The 18,441-nt window shown below is 36.5% G+C and overlaps 1 protein-coding gene across 1 annotated transcript in view; it reads right to left on the bottom strand.

Annotated features, from left to right (window-relative positions):
- LOC103130805 (short chain dehydrogenase/reductase family 16C member 5) overlaps nucleotides 1–11,883 on the bottom strand; it is a 35,784-nt gene extending 23,901 nt beyond the window's left edge. The window contains exons 1-5 of the mRNA XM_007542310.2: nucleotides 11,645–11,883; nucleotides 8,680–9,007; nucleotides 7,946–8,077; nucleotides 4,774–4,873; nucleotides 2,264–2,408 (exon numbers count right to left, since the gene is read on the bottom strand). Of these exons, the coding sequence (XP_007542372.1) occupies nucleotides 2,264–2,408; nucleotides 4,774–4,873; nucleotides 7,946–8,077; nucleotides 8,680–9,000 (698 nt within the window). The 5' untranslated portion in view covers nucleotides 9,001–9,007; nucleotides 11,645–11,883. The remainder of the gene's footprint in view (nucleotides 1–2,263; nucleotides 2,409–4,773; nucleotides 4,874–7,945; nucleotides 8,078–8,679; nucleotides 9,008–11,644) is intronic.
- Nucleotides 11,884–18,441: the final 6,558 nt, after the last annotated feature.

Here is an 18,441-nt window from a genome sequence, read left to right as displayed (position 1 = left end):
ATGTCATTTATATACAAATTGAACAATTTAGGTCCCAACATTGATCCCTGAGGAACCCCACAAGTTATGTTTAATAAATCCGACTTCTGATCATCTAATTCTACAAATTGTTTCCTTTCTCCAATGTTGCTTCTAAGCCAGTTTAATGCCACCCATCTAATTCCATACCTTTCCAGTTTTTGTAGTTAGACGTCATGATTGATGGTATCAAAGGCTTTTGCAATACACCAATTGCAAATTTCCTTTTATCCATATTGTCTATAATTTCTTCTGTTAACGCTATCAGTGCCATTGAAGTTGATCGTTTTCTCTAAAGCCATATTGACAATCTGTCAGAATGTTTTGCTTTTCAATGAAATTATCTAACCTTTTACTTAGCACTTTTTCTAGTATTTTTGAAAATTGACAAAGAAGGGACACAGGTCTATAATTACTAAAAATATGCTTATCGCCATATTTGAATAGAGGAATAACCTTTGCAATTTTCATTGCATTTGGAAATGTTCCAGTTATGAATGACAAGTTGCAGATGTAAGTCAGTGGGTCTGCAATATCATCAGTTATCTTTTTTTATAAGTGACATGTTAATTTAATTCCAGTCCATTGATTTTTTTATTGTTACATTGATTAACTATTTCCTTAATTTCAATTTTGTCTACAGGTTTCAGGTACATAGATGATGTATTTTATTTTATACAATTTTCCAGAGTATCCCCATCCTTTGTTCTTTTGTCATAATTTTTTTAAATTTTTTTTATTTATTTTTTTTATTAAAACCCAGATTGCAAGCGTCTCTATTGCTCTGAGTGTTTCACTGGCGGAGCAGATTTATTTCTAAAAGATAGGTTTATAGTTTATGCATTTACAGCAGGGAGAGCGGACCAATCACATAGCTGGTGGCTCTGCATGTTGCCTCGCACGCTGTCGCTGCCTTATCTCTGAAGTTTACCTCAGCACTGATTGCGCGTGCCTCCTTTCACTTAAACTGGACACAGGCTGATCTGTATGAATATTTACATCAACACCCTGTGAGGAATTGTTTCTTTGGAGAACTCTATATCAAGGTAAGAGTTTAAAACACGCACCATTGGCTCTGGTTGCACAGCTCTATGTGAACCACAAGAACAACTTGCGGTATAAATATTTTCATTTCTTGACGAAAACACATGCTTAAGGAAAAGGAAAAACAAACATACATTTCTGCTTTTATTTTTAATTATGTCAGTTTTGGTCTTCCATAGGATTCAGTCCTAAATTCAACATGACTTTGTCTTCACCACTCTTTGTTACAATTCACAGTAGTTCACAGAGCCTGCTTGTCCAAGTGCTAGTTAGTAAGTTTGTAACAGGATTTTTGAGGCTCTCAGCTATGAGTAATGCTTTGGGCCCATGTTTGAGGAATATCAAATCAAATTTTATTTGTGTAGAACATTTCAACAACAAAGCATTTCAAAGTAGGGATGCAACGACTCTTTGAATGATTTGAAAATTTACCTGCCTCAAAGCTTCGTTAAATTATGTTTTATTATTTAGCGCACCATGTTCCAGCCGCATCATCATTTGTGTTGGGGAGCGCTCTAGGTTCCACCTAAGAGTTGTTGCTGTACTAGCAGCATAATGTCGAATTTTCTGGGTTTTTATCATTTTCGGGGGACAAACAACCATTCTTAAGTTGACTGGCATGACAGCCTTTCTCTTCCCGGAACTGCATGGTAACCATTTCAAAGCAAACGCTTTGAAATGGTGTATTTATTCAGATAAGCAGATAAATAGAACACTGCAGGTTTTTTCTGATTACTCGATTAATCTTAACAATAATAAATGGAGTACTCGATTACTAGAGTATTCTTTTACAACAGCCCTATTTCAAAGTGCTTTACATCATAAAAATACAAAGTCATAGAACATATAGGCAACAATTGAAACATTACATTTTGTCAAGTGCCATCATTAAATATCAGATTGTTGATTATGTTTCAAAAGCATCTCTAAGCAGGTGAGTTTTCAGTATAGATTTAAAGGTACTCTGCATTTTAGTTGTTTTGCAGATTTCTGCAAAACAGCACATTTCATATATAAATATGTGTTATGCATTGTTTCTGTTAAACACCATGACGAGGTACTTGAGAGATTTAATATCTGGAAAACTGCTAAGTGTATGTGTTCATAGGATTTTGTCCCAAGCACCAAATGATATCCTGTTCACATATAAAACACCTGCAAAAATTTTTATTCAAATTGATTTTAAAGCAGAAAGACCTACTTGGTGTGACATCCATCAAACATCCCAGTGTTGATAAAGTAGGGACACACAATGGTGGTTTTGATCCCATCTTTCCCTGTTGCTAGAAGCTCCAAACCTACCGACTCAGCAAAACCTACAGCTGCAAACTTACTGGCACAATAGTCTGTAGGGAGAAGAATCAACACACACACAAAAGTCAACAAAAGTACAGTCTAGTTTCATCAAATATTTAAGGATGTGCTATTCATTGTATCAATGACTCAAAAACAGAAAGTGGTAAAGTTTATGATAAATACAAATGAATGATTTCTTTTATCACTGTATTCAGATCAAAGTCTCAATGCACATTTATGTGAAAAGAAGATACTTCAACACCCTTTTATTAGCTGGTTCTGGTATTATTTTCACACGGTTTTTTGCATTTGTTTTGGGACTGACGCCAACATTTCACAACAAAACACATTTATCTCCGGGACACAGAAGTTATCTGATTGGTGAATGGTATGTTGGCTGGACATTCTCAAATTATTTGAAGACAGTTACTTTAAGGTATTTAAACTTCTTAATTTGAAGAAATTAATGAGAAAGCTTAGCAAACACTGTCACACATCGTTCTACCATATATTATCTTCCTCTCACCCTCCGTGGGTGGTCTCTCTTTCATCCTCTGAGCTCGGGTCCTCTACAAGAGGCCTGGGAGCTTCAGGTTCTCCTCCAGTATCTTGGCTGTGCCTAGAACTGCACATTTCTGGACTGAGATGTCTGATGTTGTTCCTGGGANTTTTCCCGTTAAAGGGGAGTTTTTCTGTCCACTGTTGCCACATGAAAGCTCGGTATGAGGGATTGCTGTCAGTGTCAGTGACTTGAATCAAATGGTGGGTTTATTTAGATATTCTCCTTGGAATGTACAGTTATGTTCACAATAATAGTATGTTTAAAAAGGTGAGCAAACCTCAAATAAATTGTATTTTAATGAACACATATGCAGTGGGGACACTGCACATTCTATTTCAAAGCAAGAAAATCGGAAAATGTAATTTTAATTTCACAGAAAGTCAGGAAATATAATGTTAAAAAAATAGAAACATTGACATGTTTCTTTACAAACTCAAAAATGTATAAACTAAGAAATGCTTAAAGATTCAACTTTCCTGAGAATCATAAGCTAATATTTAGTTGCATAACAACAGATTCTGGATAAATGCTTCACATCAGTACATGAAGTCAACCAACTTCAACTTGACCAACCAGTCAACAGGTATTGCAGCTTCAGGACAATTATAACATATTCTACAATTATTCAGCATTTCTTGGTTTTGCCTCATGAATAGCATTTTTATGTAAGCCTTTTCTATGGGATTAAGGTTCAAGGATTGTGCTGACCACATTACTTGAATTTTGTTTTTCTGGAAGCTCGATTTTGCTTGCTTGGTGGTGTGTTTGGGGTCATTGTCTTATTGAAACACTCATTTCAAGGGCATGTCCTTCAAGGGCAGAGTGACTTCCTCCAGTATTCTGGTGTTCTCAAACCTATCCATGATCCTTGATATGTGAAAAATAGGACACCATAGTTCAAGAATCATCCCCATATCATGATGCTTGAACCACCATGCTTCACCGTCTTCACTGTGTACTGTGGCTTGAATTCAGTGTTTGCAGGACATTAGTCCACAAAATATTACACAATTTTTGTTTAGGCCAGACATTGTATTCTTTGGCAAGTTGTAGCTGCTCTACTGATCTGGCATGAATTATTCTAAAACACGATTGTACTTTGCTCAGATAAAAGGTTTATTATGAGGTGAATCACTGATAATCATTCATTATTTCATTATTGCTCACTATAATCTTTGACTTTCAATTTTTTGTATTTAATAGGCTTTTTTATTGATTTGTCTATCATCTTTTTCAAATAAGCAAAGTGGGTATATATGTGAACGTAGTGTGTTATTAAATCCAGATTCACCCAATTCATAGATTTTTGGTCATACATTTTATCAAAAAAGAACTCTACAGACAATTTTACCCCAAGTATTTCAGAGAAGGCATTGGCCAATGACAACTACTGTCCTTGGAAGAACAAAGGTACTTTGTACTTGCTGCTGGTCAAGTGCTCCCCTTCCTCTACCCCACCACCACAATCAACACCTACAGCATCAACACCTACATCAGGCACAATGTTGTCTTTTAATACTTTGGACAGAACCTTGATTGAGTTTCTCAGTTTAAAATATTTCATGTTTGATTTATTTTCTTCAAGCCAAACTCAAGAAGTCAAATAAGAAGTCAGATCCCTGCTATGCAATCCCATTAACAAGGGAATACATACCAGGGAATATGGAGGGTGGATATGCTAGAATCAGTGTTGGAACAGATGATATTTGAGCAAGTTGGGTCTTTCTGACATGGCGGGCCTACAGTTGTGACAAAGAGCAAGTCTTGCATGCTTCCTGGTGCGCAAGCACATGTCAGATCCTAGGACCAGCCCTGCTTTACCACGTCAATTGTACGGCCAAAGGAGGACACACCTGCTAATCCATTTACTCCAATGAGTCCAGCAGAGCTGGCAATGCTGACCAGATGGCCATGGTTATTGGCGATCATGGCAGGTAGAAAGGCCTTGTAGGTCTGAGAGAAGGAAAACAAATAAGAAAAAGTAAAATGCACAAATGTTTAGTAAAAAATTAATACATGACAAATGGGAAATTTACAAACTACAAAGTAAAAAATTATCAACCACATTTCACAAAACATTTTGTGTTAGATGATCGGACTAATCCTAAGATTAACAGAATTATCTTTTATAACATTCCTCACAACCAACAGACAGGCAGACAGACATGTAATTTTCCTGTACTTCAAAATTTTATACCTTTCATTATATTTTTCACCCGTGGAGGTTGCTATTTTTATACTTGTGCAATGCATGCTGGGTTGATGATGTCATTTGGTCCAGCAGCACCTGTTTAGTGGCTGGTCTTTGGTCCGGAAGCTAACTTTACAAGAGTTATTTTTATCTTATTGCATTTGACTGCTGAAAATTTAGATAATGGCATCACTGTTGGCTGTAATTTCAAATAAAAAGCAAAAAATAAAAACAGAAACAGTGAGGTGAGTCTTCATCACCTCCCAAATGAAGAAAATAAAGAAGAGAGCAATGGGAAAGAGCTGATGGAAGAACATAACTTCATTTGAGTCATTTGTACAAGCAAAACTGATGAAGGATCTAACAGGTCGTTACCCTGCAGGCTATAACCAAATGCCGTACCAATAGTTTTTATCCACAACGCACCTAAGCCCTGCTGCCAACTAGAGATCGAAAGATGCTGGGAGAAACATCAGAGACAGGCAGCGCTGGAAGCTCTTTTAAATGATAATGGAGATATTGCTACTGGTGCCACTATGAAATGTGAAACTACAGACCCGAGACCGGATGAAGACCAGACCCAAAAAAGGAGATACTGGACCGAAGACTGGAACAGATACAGAGCATGTGTACAAGAATAATTATGTTGTTTGTGCGAGGAATGCTCTGATCAGGGTTTCACTGCTGATTCAGATTCCAATCACCCATGAGGGCCGATCTCTGCCGATCACTTGGATTGGACATTAATTTTTTGCTTTAGGTATAAATGATACTATGTGATCTACCAAAATGGAAAAATTATCTGGCAATAAATTCACATAATTTAGACATAAAACATGCAAAATACTTGCAGGCACAATATAGCAGCTATTCAGTCAAAAGTCAAGTGAAAAACCTGCAATCAGTAAAATAATATTTAACAGTAAGGCTCTCAGTACCATAAATTCTTCATGAGTCAAATAGCACTGCCTATATCAAATAGTGTCATGAAGAAGAGGCAACATTCATTCAAAGTCAAATGCAGGCTGCATTAAATATTTCTGTTTCTGACTGAGCTGAGTAATTCTGCAGAACACAGGGAGGAGGCAGAGTAGATCAATTCTTTTCCCCAGAGATTAACTGTCTTATGTTTGGACATAACAAAAGTTTTAATACACATGTAAAATATTTTTTCTTTGTTTGTTTTAGTTACATGCTGCAGCTTTAAAGCAGACGTTCGGTGTGAGAGTTCACTGCCAGGTGGAGGTTGAGCGGCGCTACGTCTGTGAAATGTTACTACCAGTTGCGAGTCCAACAGTGGGAATAGAATCCAATATCTTACACCGCTGGTCATCTAGCTCGAAGACTGAAATTATATTTTTGGGTTATTTGCTTAGCTTTCTGACCATGATGCTAATATGAGTGAACTGCTTTACCTGCTGTCTGGCTGCTCCGGATGCGTTTTTGTTTTTCTGATATAACCATATTCCCTCAAGTGCTTGTTTTCTAAGTGTCATTAGATTCATTCTGTTGATGCATTTTGAAGTGCTTCACCCCAGCACTTGTTTGTAATTTTCCCTAATTACAAACATCTAAAAAAAAAATCAGCTTTTTCTTGAGGCACACATCCAAATTGTGTGTTGCAATTTTTCATTGCAACACACAACAGAGTTGAATGTCCACACTATTTGCTTAGGATTTGTTGCCTGACGCTTGCACAGAGTGAAGGAAAGAGGAGATCAGCTGCACACGCAGTGAGATACCAGTGATCATTTTCGGTGATTGGCAACAAGAACCAGTGATTGGCAATCACATACTTTTTCACGAATGTCAGCCGATTATGATTGGTGGCCGATCGATGGGTACACCTCTAGTTTGTGCAGTTTTAGTCAGGAAATGTGTTACGGTAGTGTTCCAGGTCACTTTGACCTGAAAAAGATGTTTGCATGATTCAATAAAGGTCATTTGGATCCAAATAATCAGAAGGGAGTTTATGTTTGGACAGATAAGGGAATAACTCAAAGTGCTGTAAGTAGTCACATGGGCTGTTTGAAACAGTTCAGCTGTGGACTGGAAGAATCCATAGACTAAGAAATGAGCCAAGTAAACTGCCTAAGTTGAAGGAAAGATTTCCATTAATCAAAACATCCAAATACACACCGATAGATAAGAAATCCTATAAAAGGTCCAGCAACCATTGAAAGTGGGTGATTTGGGGATATTTTGTGAGCTCTTCGGAGGTCTGTTGAAGCTGTTGAATTAGTAATGTGTATGCAGACTAAATAAATCTCCTCGTGGCTGCACCGATTGGAGTACAGAAGATTCGAGTCCCGCATGATTTTATTTTTCATTCTATTTTTACATGTTTGCCACTTTTTATTCCCCAACAAATGTCAACTATTTACTTGATCACACAATCCAACCAGCAGTACATATCTTTCATTGTTTCATTTATGAAGTTGCAGGTGGCAGCAGCAACAAACACCACCTTCTTCTGCCAACTCTTTCCTCCTCCTCCATTTGGTCCTCCTCATCTTCATTATCTCTTGTGATTTCTACATTCCCATCAATTTCAGCGCACTCCGGTTCAAATTGAAAAGGCCTAATGCCGTTACTCAATGCCGTTGTGGCTGGACAGAGCTAGTGTAGTTTTTACCTAGCAAACATAATTTACCCAGAATGCATTGCAGCGTCCATGTGACAATATTTTATTTAAATTTATAAAACCCAAAGAGTCTACAGCACTTTTTCTGCATTGTTTTTACATGTGAAATAAATATTTCTCAAATAAAGTTTATTGTTGCAACTAATCATGGATCCCTTTAATAATGTTGCAAATCAGTATTTTGACTAACCCAGAAGTGAGCCATAGTGTTGACCTCCATGGTCTTCTCAATCAGAGAGTCTGGAGCATCCATGAATTTCTTCCCTGTCACAATTCCGGCATTGTTCACCAAAATACTGACATCACCCACTTCTCTCTTAACCTGCAAGGAGAAAAGAAGTATTTCAAGAAAAAATACACTTGCTTGTATAAACTTAGTGGTCCCAGAACCTAAAGAATGACTGGTTCCAAGCAGGCTGGAATTTAGCACACATCCAAGCCACTTACAGGCATACACTCCATTTCAATTGTAGGGTTTTACCACCTGATCTTTTCAAAATTAAAACGTATTTAATTCCAAGTGTAAAAAAATCCCACAACATATTCTACAAAACTAAAGTATTTATCAAATAAAGAATTAACAGCATTGCAGATTCACGTAGTGTTTAGGTTCTACTAATCAAGGAACCTGATTGGTTGATTATCAGGAGGCATGAACATTTCAATAAAACAGGAGTTTTGGCAGTTGGCATGCAAGCGTTTTAACACAATGCCATCATGGAAAGAAATCAGCAATGATCAGTAGCTGTTACTGCCTCCAAACAGTCTAAACTCCACCATTCTACTTTACTGTGAGAAAGAATTTTCCCTTATTACAAACATCTAAGAAAGCAGCTTTTTCTTGAGGCAACTGAGGCCATTTTACCCCAAGGTCAGTCCATGTGTAAACACTACTCGGTTAAACATGTAAAAACTAAGACTTACCTGATCAGCCACTCTGTAAACTTCATTCTTGTTGCTGCAATCACAGACAAAGCAGTGGACTCTGCTGGCTCCACCATTTTTGGCCAATCTTGCAGTTTCTTTTATGCCCTCCTGGTTAATGTCCCACAGAACCAGCACAGTACCATGAGCCGCAAACTCCTGAGCCATCAGGCGACCAATTCCACTGCCGGCGCCTGTGATCAGAACAACCTCCCCAGCTATGTTCTTTTTCTTCCTGGGAACTAAGAGGTGAATGAAAGATTCTATGTTGTACCATAAAGAGAGAAAGAGGACTTGGATTGATTCCAGAAAGAAATTCATGATGAGTCTGTAGAAAAAAAAAGAAGAAAAGAAAACATATTAAAAATAAGCACAATAAGTTATTGATTTGATTTCTTATGTGGCAATATTTTGTTACAATTATATTCAGTTTTATCCATGTGCTTCTTATTTGTTACATAGATGTTCATTACCTGGCCTTACCTGTTCACTATTTTTCAGATGATCTCACAAAGCACTCCGTTAAAGTGTTTTGGTCACCTTAGTTGGTTGTTGTTAAGCACTATATAAATCAATTTTGTGAATCTGGATGTAAAACCCAGAATGGACTGAATTAGAATTTTACTTCTCTTGTCATACTACCTACTCAAAGCACTTTACAAAAGAGCCATATTCACCAAGCTGCACTCATGAAAGTACACGCATTCTTACACCAATACGCAGATGTGGGCAATTTGGGATTAAGTGCCTGGCCTTAGGGGAACATGAAACTGTGGCAGGAGGATGCTAGAATCAAACCCACAATGTTTGGATTGCAAGACAACTACAGTACCAAATTTTTCAGATTAAAAGAACCTTTAATCTGAAAATAACCTTTAAAGCAGCTAGTAAACATCCTTTTCATTAAGCCCACATTTCTGTTTTTAAAATTGTTTATTGATCTGATCTAATATTCTAATTTTAAATGTACGTCAGAAATCATTAGCAGAAGTAAAGGTTTTCTAACAACCATCTGTGTGTTCCTGAAATTAATATAATATTCTAGTTTATTGAATGGGTCTGCCCTCCATTCATTGAACTCGTCCCCAGAATAAAAGTGAAAAGCAATGAGATTTGCTTAGTCTCTATGCTAACTCGTAACATAACATGCCTTTTGTAGAAGAGGATTGCTCAGCTCATCAGGCTGACCTGCAGCAATATTTGGCCAACTGTTTATTACAATTCTGCAGTAGAAAGGCAACATGGAAGTGTGATTTTCCTACAATACCATGAATTCCAACAACCATAAAACAAATGACTGATATGCAACAGTGTGTCAGAGTTAAATTTACAAACGGAATGAATCAACAAGTTCTCCTCTGTACTTCTCTTCTTAGTGCTCACAAAGCAGACTGTACTTCATCTAAGCCACCTTGGCTCTGACTCCCCAGAGAATCCACCACTCTGCATTTCAGAGGTCTGAGACTGGGTTCCAGGAAGTAGCTTTACATCTGTCTTCTTCCCCGAGAATGGGTCTGCCCCCCCCAACACTACAAAACAGAACAGTACCTGTCTGGATCACTAAAAGAAAATTTACAAATAAGAGAAATACAAAATCCATATATAAAGATATATATTTAACCCTTGTGCATGCAAGGACTGAGGCAAAAGTAGAGGACAGTGGCAAATGATCAAATGATACAAGTTTTACGTGTGTGGGGTCGGTTGGACCCCATTTCTACTAGCTAGCTAGCTAGCTAGCTAGATAGATAGCTAGATAGCTAGATAGATAGATAGATAGATAGATAGATAGATAGATAGATAGATAGATATTTTTTTTTCAGAGTGAGCTGAAACAAGGCTTCAATCCAAGGCCTGCATGAATGTCACGATTTACTTGCTCCACAACACATATTGGACCACCGTCGACATCGGCAGTCTGCTCTCCCTAGCTGAAGTTCCCCCTCAGCCAAAGACAGCTGTTGGTGCTTCAGGAAACAAACCCAGATCAACTGGTGACAGTAACAATAAAAATATGTGGAATATCATTAGAGAAATCATCTATGTTTTAATAGTCTGTTTGTGTGAACATATTGACTCAATTTTGAGAAGAAAACATAAAGATGTTTCCCATTGCTGCTTTCCATTGGTGTGAAATTAAAGGAACGGTGTTTGGCAAATATAAAATACAACTGTTTTTCAACTCTGTTCTCCGTTCGTTTTCTTATGATCGTTTGAGGATACTTTAAAATCAATCCATTTTGGTGGCGTCCATTATTATTTCCATTAACAGAGCGCTAGTTGCTCTAGTAGAACAGCCATGAAAACCACTCTGGGTATTTCAAGCCCTGTGATCCCGAAACTTGCCACACTCCTGGAAAATCTGCAGTTCAAAACACTTTTCTTTTCAAAGTTTTTTTTTTTATATATATAAACAGAATTCATCTTCTGGCTCCTGTCACAGTGCTTCATGTTGAAAGTGTGATTGCTGCTAGCGGCTCTCAGTCTGTGCCTCTGTTGAATCAGGTGACATGCAGTGAGTGCACAGGTAAAGACATTCTAATACTTTTTGCATGAATACACGGATTGCCTGAGGGTTTTAAAGATTTAATGTAAAGACACCAAAAAAGGCATTTCTTCTTGAGTTTTGTCAGAAAACATAGATCCATACACACAAAACATACTTCTGGAGCTGGTTGGGGATCACATGTCTAAAGCTGCACTATGTAACTTTTATAAAGAATGATTTTTTATTTTTTATTTTTTTTACTTATTTGTTAAAACTGTCACTATTTTGTGACACCATGTTATGAGAAAGATAATCTGCGAAAAGATCAATTTCCTCCACCTTCTCCCTATGCTACTATTGCCTTCTGATGAAATGTTGAAATGCACGCTCCAAATACAACTAATCAGAGCTAGATGGAGGCACTTAATGCCGTCAATCAATGCTGCTCAATGTGCAAAAGGCAGAGAAAGAACTTACCGTTACAGGAAAATCATTTATCTGCTGACATCGGTGGCTATGCTAACCGGCTATGCAATCATAACAGGATCTGCTAGCTGCACCCTAACAGAGAGCAAGGGGCAGGGGTAATTAGCAGAACTGCAGAGGGTAATTGACAGTACTAAAATCCTCCTCCCGACTCTGACTGTTTGTGGGAGCACTGAAAAAAGTCAGAGACCTTGTTTCACAGATTTTCTTTTCACAGATTATCTGTGAAAAAACGACATGGTGACAGTTTCAACAAATATCGATTGATTTACTTCTGCCTAGATGGGTTGGCTACTCAGCCAACCCATCTCCCAGAGACTGGCCCCTACAAGGGGCATGAAGCCCCTGACAGCATAGCTCCTGGGATCATTGGGACACTCAATAATAATTTAATAACAAAAAAATTATATCAAATATAATTTTTATCGACCGCGACAGCTCATTGGTTGATTTTATTGACAGACTTTAGGCTTATCCAATGAAACCCCTCAGTCCTCCTTGGCCCGCCCCTACCCACTAAGATTATAAATAGGGCCATTTCAGCTAATGGAGTCCGAGAAAAGTGAGCGGATACGAGACGAGGCAGGTCAGAAAAACTACAACAAAACAAATAGAAAACAGCTACTGATACCATTTTAAAATGTTTTAATATGACTAGATACATCGTCAATAAATACTATCTGGGGGAGTTGTAGCCAAAATGTGGAAATGTTCAACATATGATTGCAAGAATGTTTGGGTTGTGTAGTTAAAGTTTGCTGTTAATAATTACTTCAAATGAACTTTTTAAACTACACCTCTGTTAAGGTGTCCATGCTTTATGTTAGTCTGTATACATACATATGTATGGTAAACTTATTGTCAGTAAATCGGTTTTCATAGAGTTAAGAATAAATCATACATTTTATATAATTTGCTTGTACTGGTGGGATTTGTAATCGAAAGAAAAAAAAACAGTGGCTGGTGAAAAAACATTTCTCTACCAGTCACTGTGGCTGGTAGAGAATTTTTTTTTATTTCCACCACTGGATATTACCAGAATGCAGACCTAATAACACAAGAATAACATACTTTAGGAGGGGGAAAAAGGCAACATTTTATGATGATTCCTCCAAGGAAATTGTGATAAAAATAAAGTAAAATAAAGAATGCTGCCCATCTTGTTGAGTTACACTTTGGCATTTAATCTTTTAACACATCAGCATCAAACTATAAGCAATAGCAAAAATTTCAAACTATTGTCCATTATGAAGAAAGAGCTACACAAACTTGTGTAGCTTTGATAGCTAATAACTCAATCAAAGCTTATCTGTCATAAAAAATGACTTTTTTCTTGGAATTTTATGTCTTTCTTCTGGAAAGTCACATGTTTATCCTGCTGATATGATGATACTGTCATAATATGATTTTATTGTCATAGCTTAAAATAAAAATCTGTCAGTATGGATCTAATACACAGAATTGATGGAAAATGTTTTAAAAATTAGTTTCATTCTCTAGTTTAGAAAAAAAGTTATTTTTAATTTTTGTAAAAATTATGAGGAAAAAACTGCTAAAACCATTTTCATTATATCATTTTAAAGCTTTTTATGAAACAATATTTTATTTCTGACTATGAATGTAACTTTGTGTGACTTTTTGTCAGACAAAGTTTAAAAACAATATTGAAATAAAATGTTTCTAACATAAACAGAAAGTAATTTGACCTCCTGACCTCCTACTACCACACCCAGGGTGGTACCAGTGGATGTGATGTGTTCTCCAGTTTCATTTTGTACTGGCCTTCTAGAACAAACTCTCAACAAGGGCAGGTTTGCATTCTGCCAGGCATCCATACTCCTCATACAGTCTCAAAGAAGCTGCACTTCCTGTTTCTGCCTAAAGACCATCTCACACTGCCATTTCAAAAATGTGGAGGACCTAAATACTTGACACTTTGCAAGTTCCAAATCACAACATCAAGTTTTAGGTGTTATTAGTGTCAGATGCTGAATAGAGAGAGAAAGAAATGAGACAGCTTTGGAAACATGGATTAATTCTCCTCAAACGTTTTTGACAATACTTGATGTTCCGTCTTAAGTTGTGTTTAGTAATGAGTGCTAAATCGCCATGCGGTATATCTGTTGCTTTGAACAACCACTAATTCAATCTCACACCCAGGTATATGCAAGCAATTAATTGAAATAATTCTTAATTTTGATTTATGGCTCCACAAATCAGCAAAATGCTTTTTTCTAAAAACATTTTAGAAAGAATGCAAATGCTGTTTTGGCATATTTTATTTGGACATTCTTCTAACAGAAGGAAAAGTTTAATTAGACATTTTATTGATCCCTTTGTGATAAAGTATATATTTTTAATTTGAATACAAGATAGCCTAAAGTGAAGAGAAGAGCAGAGGAACGCAAAGGAACTTAACTGGTGATGGATTAATTGACGCAATCTGAGTATGAAACAACCCAACACACACGGCAAATTTTCATAAGTGCAAAATTTTGGGCATGAAAGGAACAAAACTGCAAATGTACTAAAGGGTAGAAAGGAGGACTGACCAATATATTTAGCAGCAACATGTTTGGCAAAGAAAAAAAAACAACAGCATTATTTGTTTGGAAAATCTATTAATTTAAAAGACAAGATGACATATACAATAATAACATTATATAGTAATAATCAGTTTGTCAAGCCTTTTGAACAGAAAATCAAACAAAAGATTGTTGGGAAGAATGTTACGTTTTTATGCAATTTACTCTTTTCATACTCAGTAACTTTAAATGATTTCAATAATCACAAAATAATACTTTTTCAACATTTCTCCAACCCTACAACCACAGGTTTTTACAGTTCTTTCACATAAGAAGATTTGGTCTATGTCAAATCTTCCCAATAATCCCACAGTGTAGGTTAAACAGAAATCATTTAATAACTGCTAAAGTCATTTAAACCTCCACAATGCCCTATTACTGGCAGCTTATTGCAGTAAGGAATGATTGGTAAATGGCTTGGTAACACTTTATTTGAAGGGGAGTGAATAAGACTGTTATGACACTGTCATAAACATGACATAACACCTGTCATGAACATCAATAAGCCTTCATGAATATTTATGACTGTTGTCATAAAGTGTCATTCGGTAAATTATGACACTTTTAATACAAAGCTGACATTATTGAAAATGTCTGTTATGACAATTTGACATTAATCTAGATAAAATGTCTTCGTTATGACAACTTGTCATTAACCAAGAAATCATGATCTGACATAAATTTATTATAAAAGTATTACCGATTAAACTTTAAAAATTAGCTTTATGTATTAATATTATAAAGCTCTGCCATGTTGTTTAGTCTTAATTTTCTTAATTTCATCGATCCTAAAGTTTTACAGCAAGATGTCTACAAAGCANGCTGACATCGGTGGCTATGCTAACCGGCTATGCAATCATAACAGGATCTGCTAGCTGCACCCTAACAGAGAGAAAGGGGCAGGGGTAATTAGCAGAACTGCAGAGGGTAATTGACAGTACTAAAATCCTCCTCCCGACTCTGACTGTTTGTGGGAGCACTGAAAAAAGTCAGAGACCTTGTTTCACAGATTTTCTTTTCACAGATTATCTGTGAAAAAACGACATGGTGACAGTTTCAACAAATATCCATTGATTTACTTCCGCCTATCAACGTCAGGTAATAGGGGAGGGGTGGGGCGAGGGGAGTAGCAGTCTGCTACTCCCTCTGGGAGATGGGTTGGCTACTCAGCCAACCCATCTCCCAGAGACTGGCCCCTACCAGGGGCATGAAGCCCCTGACAGCATAGCTCCTGGGATCATTGGGACACTCAATAATAATTTAATAACAAAAAAATTATATCAAATATAATTTTTATCGACCGCGACAGCTCATTGGTTGATTTTATTGACAGACTTTAGGCTTATCCAATGAAACCCCTCAGTCCTCCTTGGCCCGCCCCTACCCACTAAGATTATAAATAGTGCCATTTCAGCTAATTGGAGTCCGAGAAAAGTGAGCGGATACGAGACGAGGCAGGTCAGAAAAACTACAACAAAACAAATAGAAAACAGCTACTGATACCATTTTAAAATGTTTTAATATGACTAGATACATCGTCAATAAATACTATCTGGGGGAGTTGTAGCCAAAATGTGGAAATGTTCAACATATGATTGCAAGAATGTTTGGGTTGTGTAGTTAAAGTTTGCTGTTAATAATTACTTCAAATGAACTTTTTAAACTACACCTCTGTTAAGGTGTCCATGGTTTATGTTAAATTAGTCTGTATACATACATATGTATGGTAAACTTATTGTCAGTAAATCGGTTTTCATAGAGTTAAGAATAAATCATACATTTTATATAATTTGCTTGTACTGGTGGGATTTGTAATCGAAAGAAAAAAAAACAGTGGCTGGTGAAAAAACATTTCTCTACCAGTCACTGTGGCTGGTAGAGAATTTTTTTTTATTTCCACCACTGGATATTACCAGAATGCAGACCTAATAACACAAGAATAACATACTTTAGGAGGGGGAAAAAGGCAACATTTTATGATGATTCCTCCAAGGAAATTGTGATAAAAATAAAGTAAAATAAAGAATGCTGCCCATCTTGTTGAGTTACACTTTGGCATTTAATCTTTTAACACATCAGCATCAAACTATAAGCAATAGCAAAAATTTCAAACTATTGTCCATTATGAAGAAAGAGCTACACAAACTTGTGTAGCTTTGATAGCTAATAACTCAATCAAAGCTTATCTGTCATAAAAAATGACTTTTTTCTTGGAATTTTATGTCTTTCTTCTGGAAAGTCACATGTTTATCCTGCTGATATGATGATACTGTCATAATATGATTTTATTGTCATAGCTTAAAATAAAAATCTGTCAGTATGGATCTAATACACAGAATTGATGGAAAATTTTTTAAAAATTAGTTTCATTCTCTAGTTTAGAAAAAAAGTTATTTTTAATTTTTGTAAAAATTATGAGGAAAAAACTGCTAAAACCATTTTCATTATATCATTTTAAAGCTTTTTATGAAACAATATTTTATTTCTGACTGTGAATGGAACTTTGTGTGACTTTTTGTCAGACAAAGTTTAAAAACAATATTGAAATAAAATGTTTCTAACATAAACAGAAAGTAATTTGACCTCCTGACCTCCTACTACCACACCCAGGGTGGTACCAGTGGATGTGATGTGTTCTCCAGTTTCATTTTGTACTGGCCTTCTAGAACAAACTCTCAACAAGGGCAGGTTTGCATTCTGCCAGGCATCCATACTCCTCATACAGTCTCAAAGAAGCTGCACTTCCTGTTTCTGCCTAAAGACCATCTCACACTGCCATTTCAAAAATGTGAAGGACCTAAATACTTGACACTTTGCAAGTTCCAAATCACAACATCAAGTTTTAGGTGTTATTAGTGTTAGATGCTGAATAGAGAGAGAAAGAAATGAGAAAGTTTTACAGCAAGATGTCTACAAAACACTTATGAACTTAGCATTTTAAACATTATTTAAGGCTGTTCTAACCGTTGTGCGTGCGAGGACTGAGGCAAACGTAGAGAACTGTGGCAAATGATAAAAGTTTTACGTGTGTGGGGTCGGTTGGTATGGACCCCATTTCAAAACACAAGGGCTAAGTAGTGCAATACACCATCTCCACCAGTGAGAGGCAGCGGTGCAGGAACAGGTGTGCAGTGTGTTGGTGAAGAAGAAATCTTCCATATTGTGGGGCAAACCTAACACAAGTTAGAACCATAGACATAATATAAGCATAGACGCCTCATGGACCGCTCTCGCCTATTGTAGCTGACGAGATTTAGGGCGGCCATCTTGGAGCGGTACTCCACTCCACTCAGCGTTATGTGTTTAGCAGCTCAATGACGTATCAGCGCATTTAATCGATCATAACACACTTTTTTGTTACTGTAAACCATATTCAAACATCTATCAAAGCTACATTTATAAACAATTGTATTTTTTAAGTATGTTTTTAATACATAGTTTATCATATTTAAATATGCTTAGTGGCTATAACAATAGAATAGGAATGGAATATTGTGATATCGATGTATGAAGAGCATATTACAAAGCACACAGCCGTTCATAATTTATTTAATAAATAATTTAGTAATATCAATATATATTTATATAACTATACAAACACTAATAAATACAGATTAATAATGGCACAAATAAATATATATATATGTTTATGTTTTTCAGCCGACGAGTCCAAAATCCGATGAGAGGTTCATCCGTGCTGCAGTGAGTCCGTCTCTCTTTATAGATATCTCCCTCATCCTCCCTTGCTTTAAGTTAATGTTAGCTAAAGTTATTAAACTCCATTACTGTAACGTTAGCCCTTAATATTAAATATATTTTAAAGACAGGCAAATTAGTTTTTTCCCCTCTAATTTTAATCTAGCAAATTAAAAGCTAATATATTAGTCAAAGTTATCCTTCATGTGCATTATTTAGCGACTTGGCTGATGTGACACAGTGCTTGTGTTCTTTGCTTTGGAAACTTTAGCCACATGAAGACCCAGGCTAACCTAAGGACACATGGTGGGGGGGACAAAGTTGGCTAATGAAGACATGCTATGAGTGTGTAGGATGATAATAAGGACCAGCCACCAGAGAAAGAAGTTCCTATTTGACCAAAGAGAAAGAAGCAGATGAAATATTCCCCAAGAAAATTAGGTAAGTCGTTTTTGTGTTAATATTTTCACCATGTGAAGTGGGGTGGGAAGGGTCAGGTAAGTGCAG

Source organism: Poecilia formosa, unplaced genomic scaffold (genome assembly GCF_000485575.1).
Source record: "Poecilia formosa unplaced genomic scaffold, Poecilia_formosa-5.1.2 Scaffold678, whole genome shotgun sequence".
Classification (NCBI taxonomy): Eukaryota; Metazoa; Chordata; class Actinopteri; order Cyprinodontiformes; family Poeciliidae; genus Poecilia; species Poecilia formosa.
This window is presented reverse-complemented; position numbering and strand designations above follow the sequence as displayed.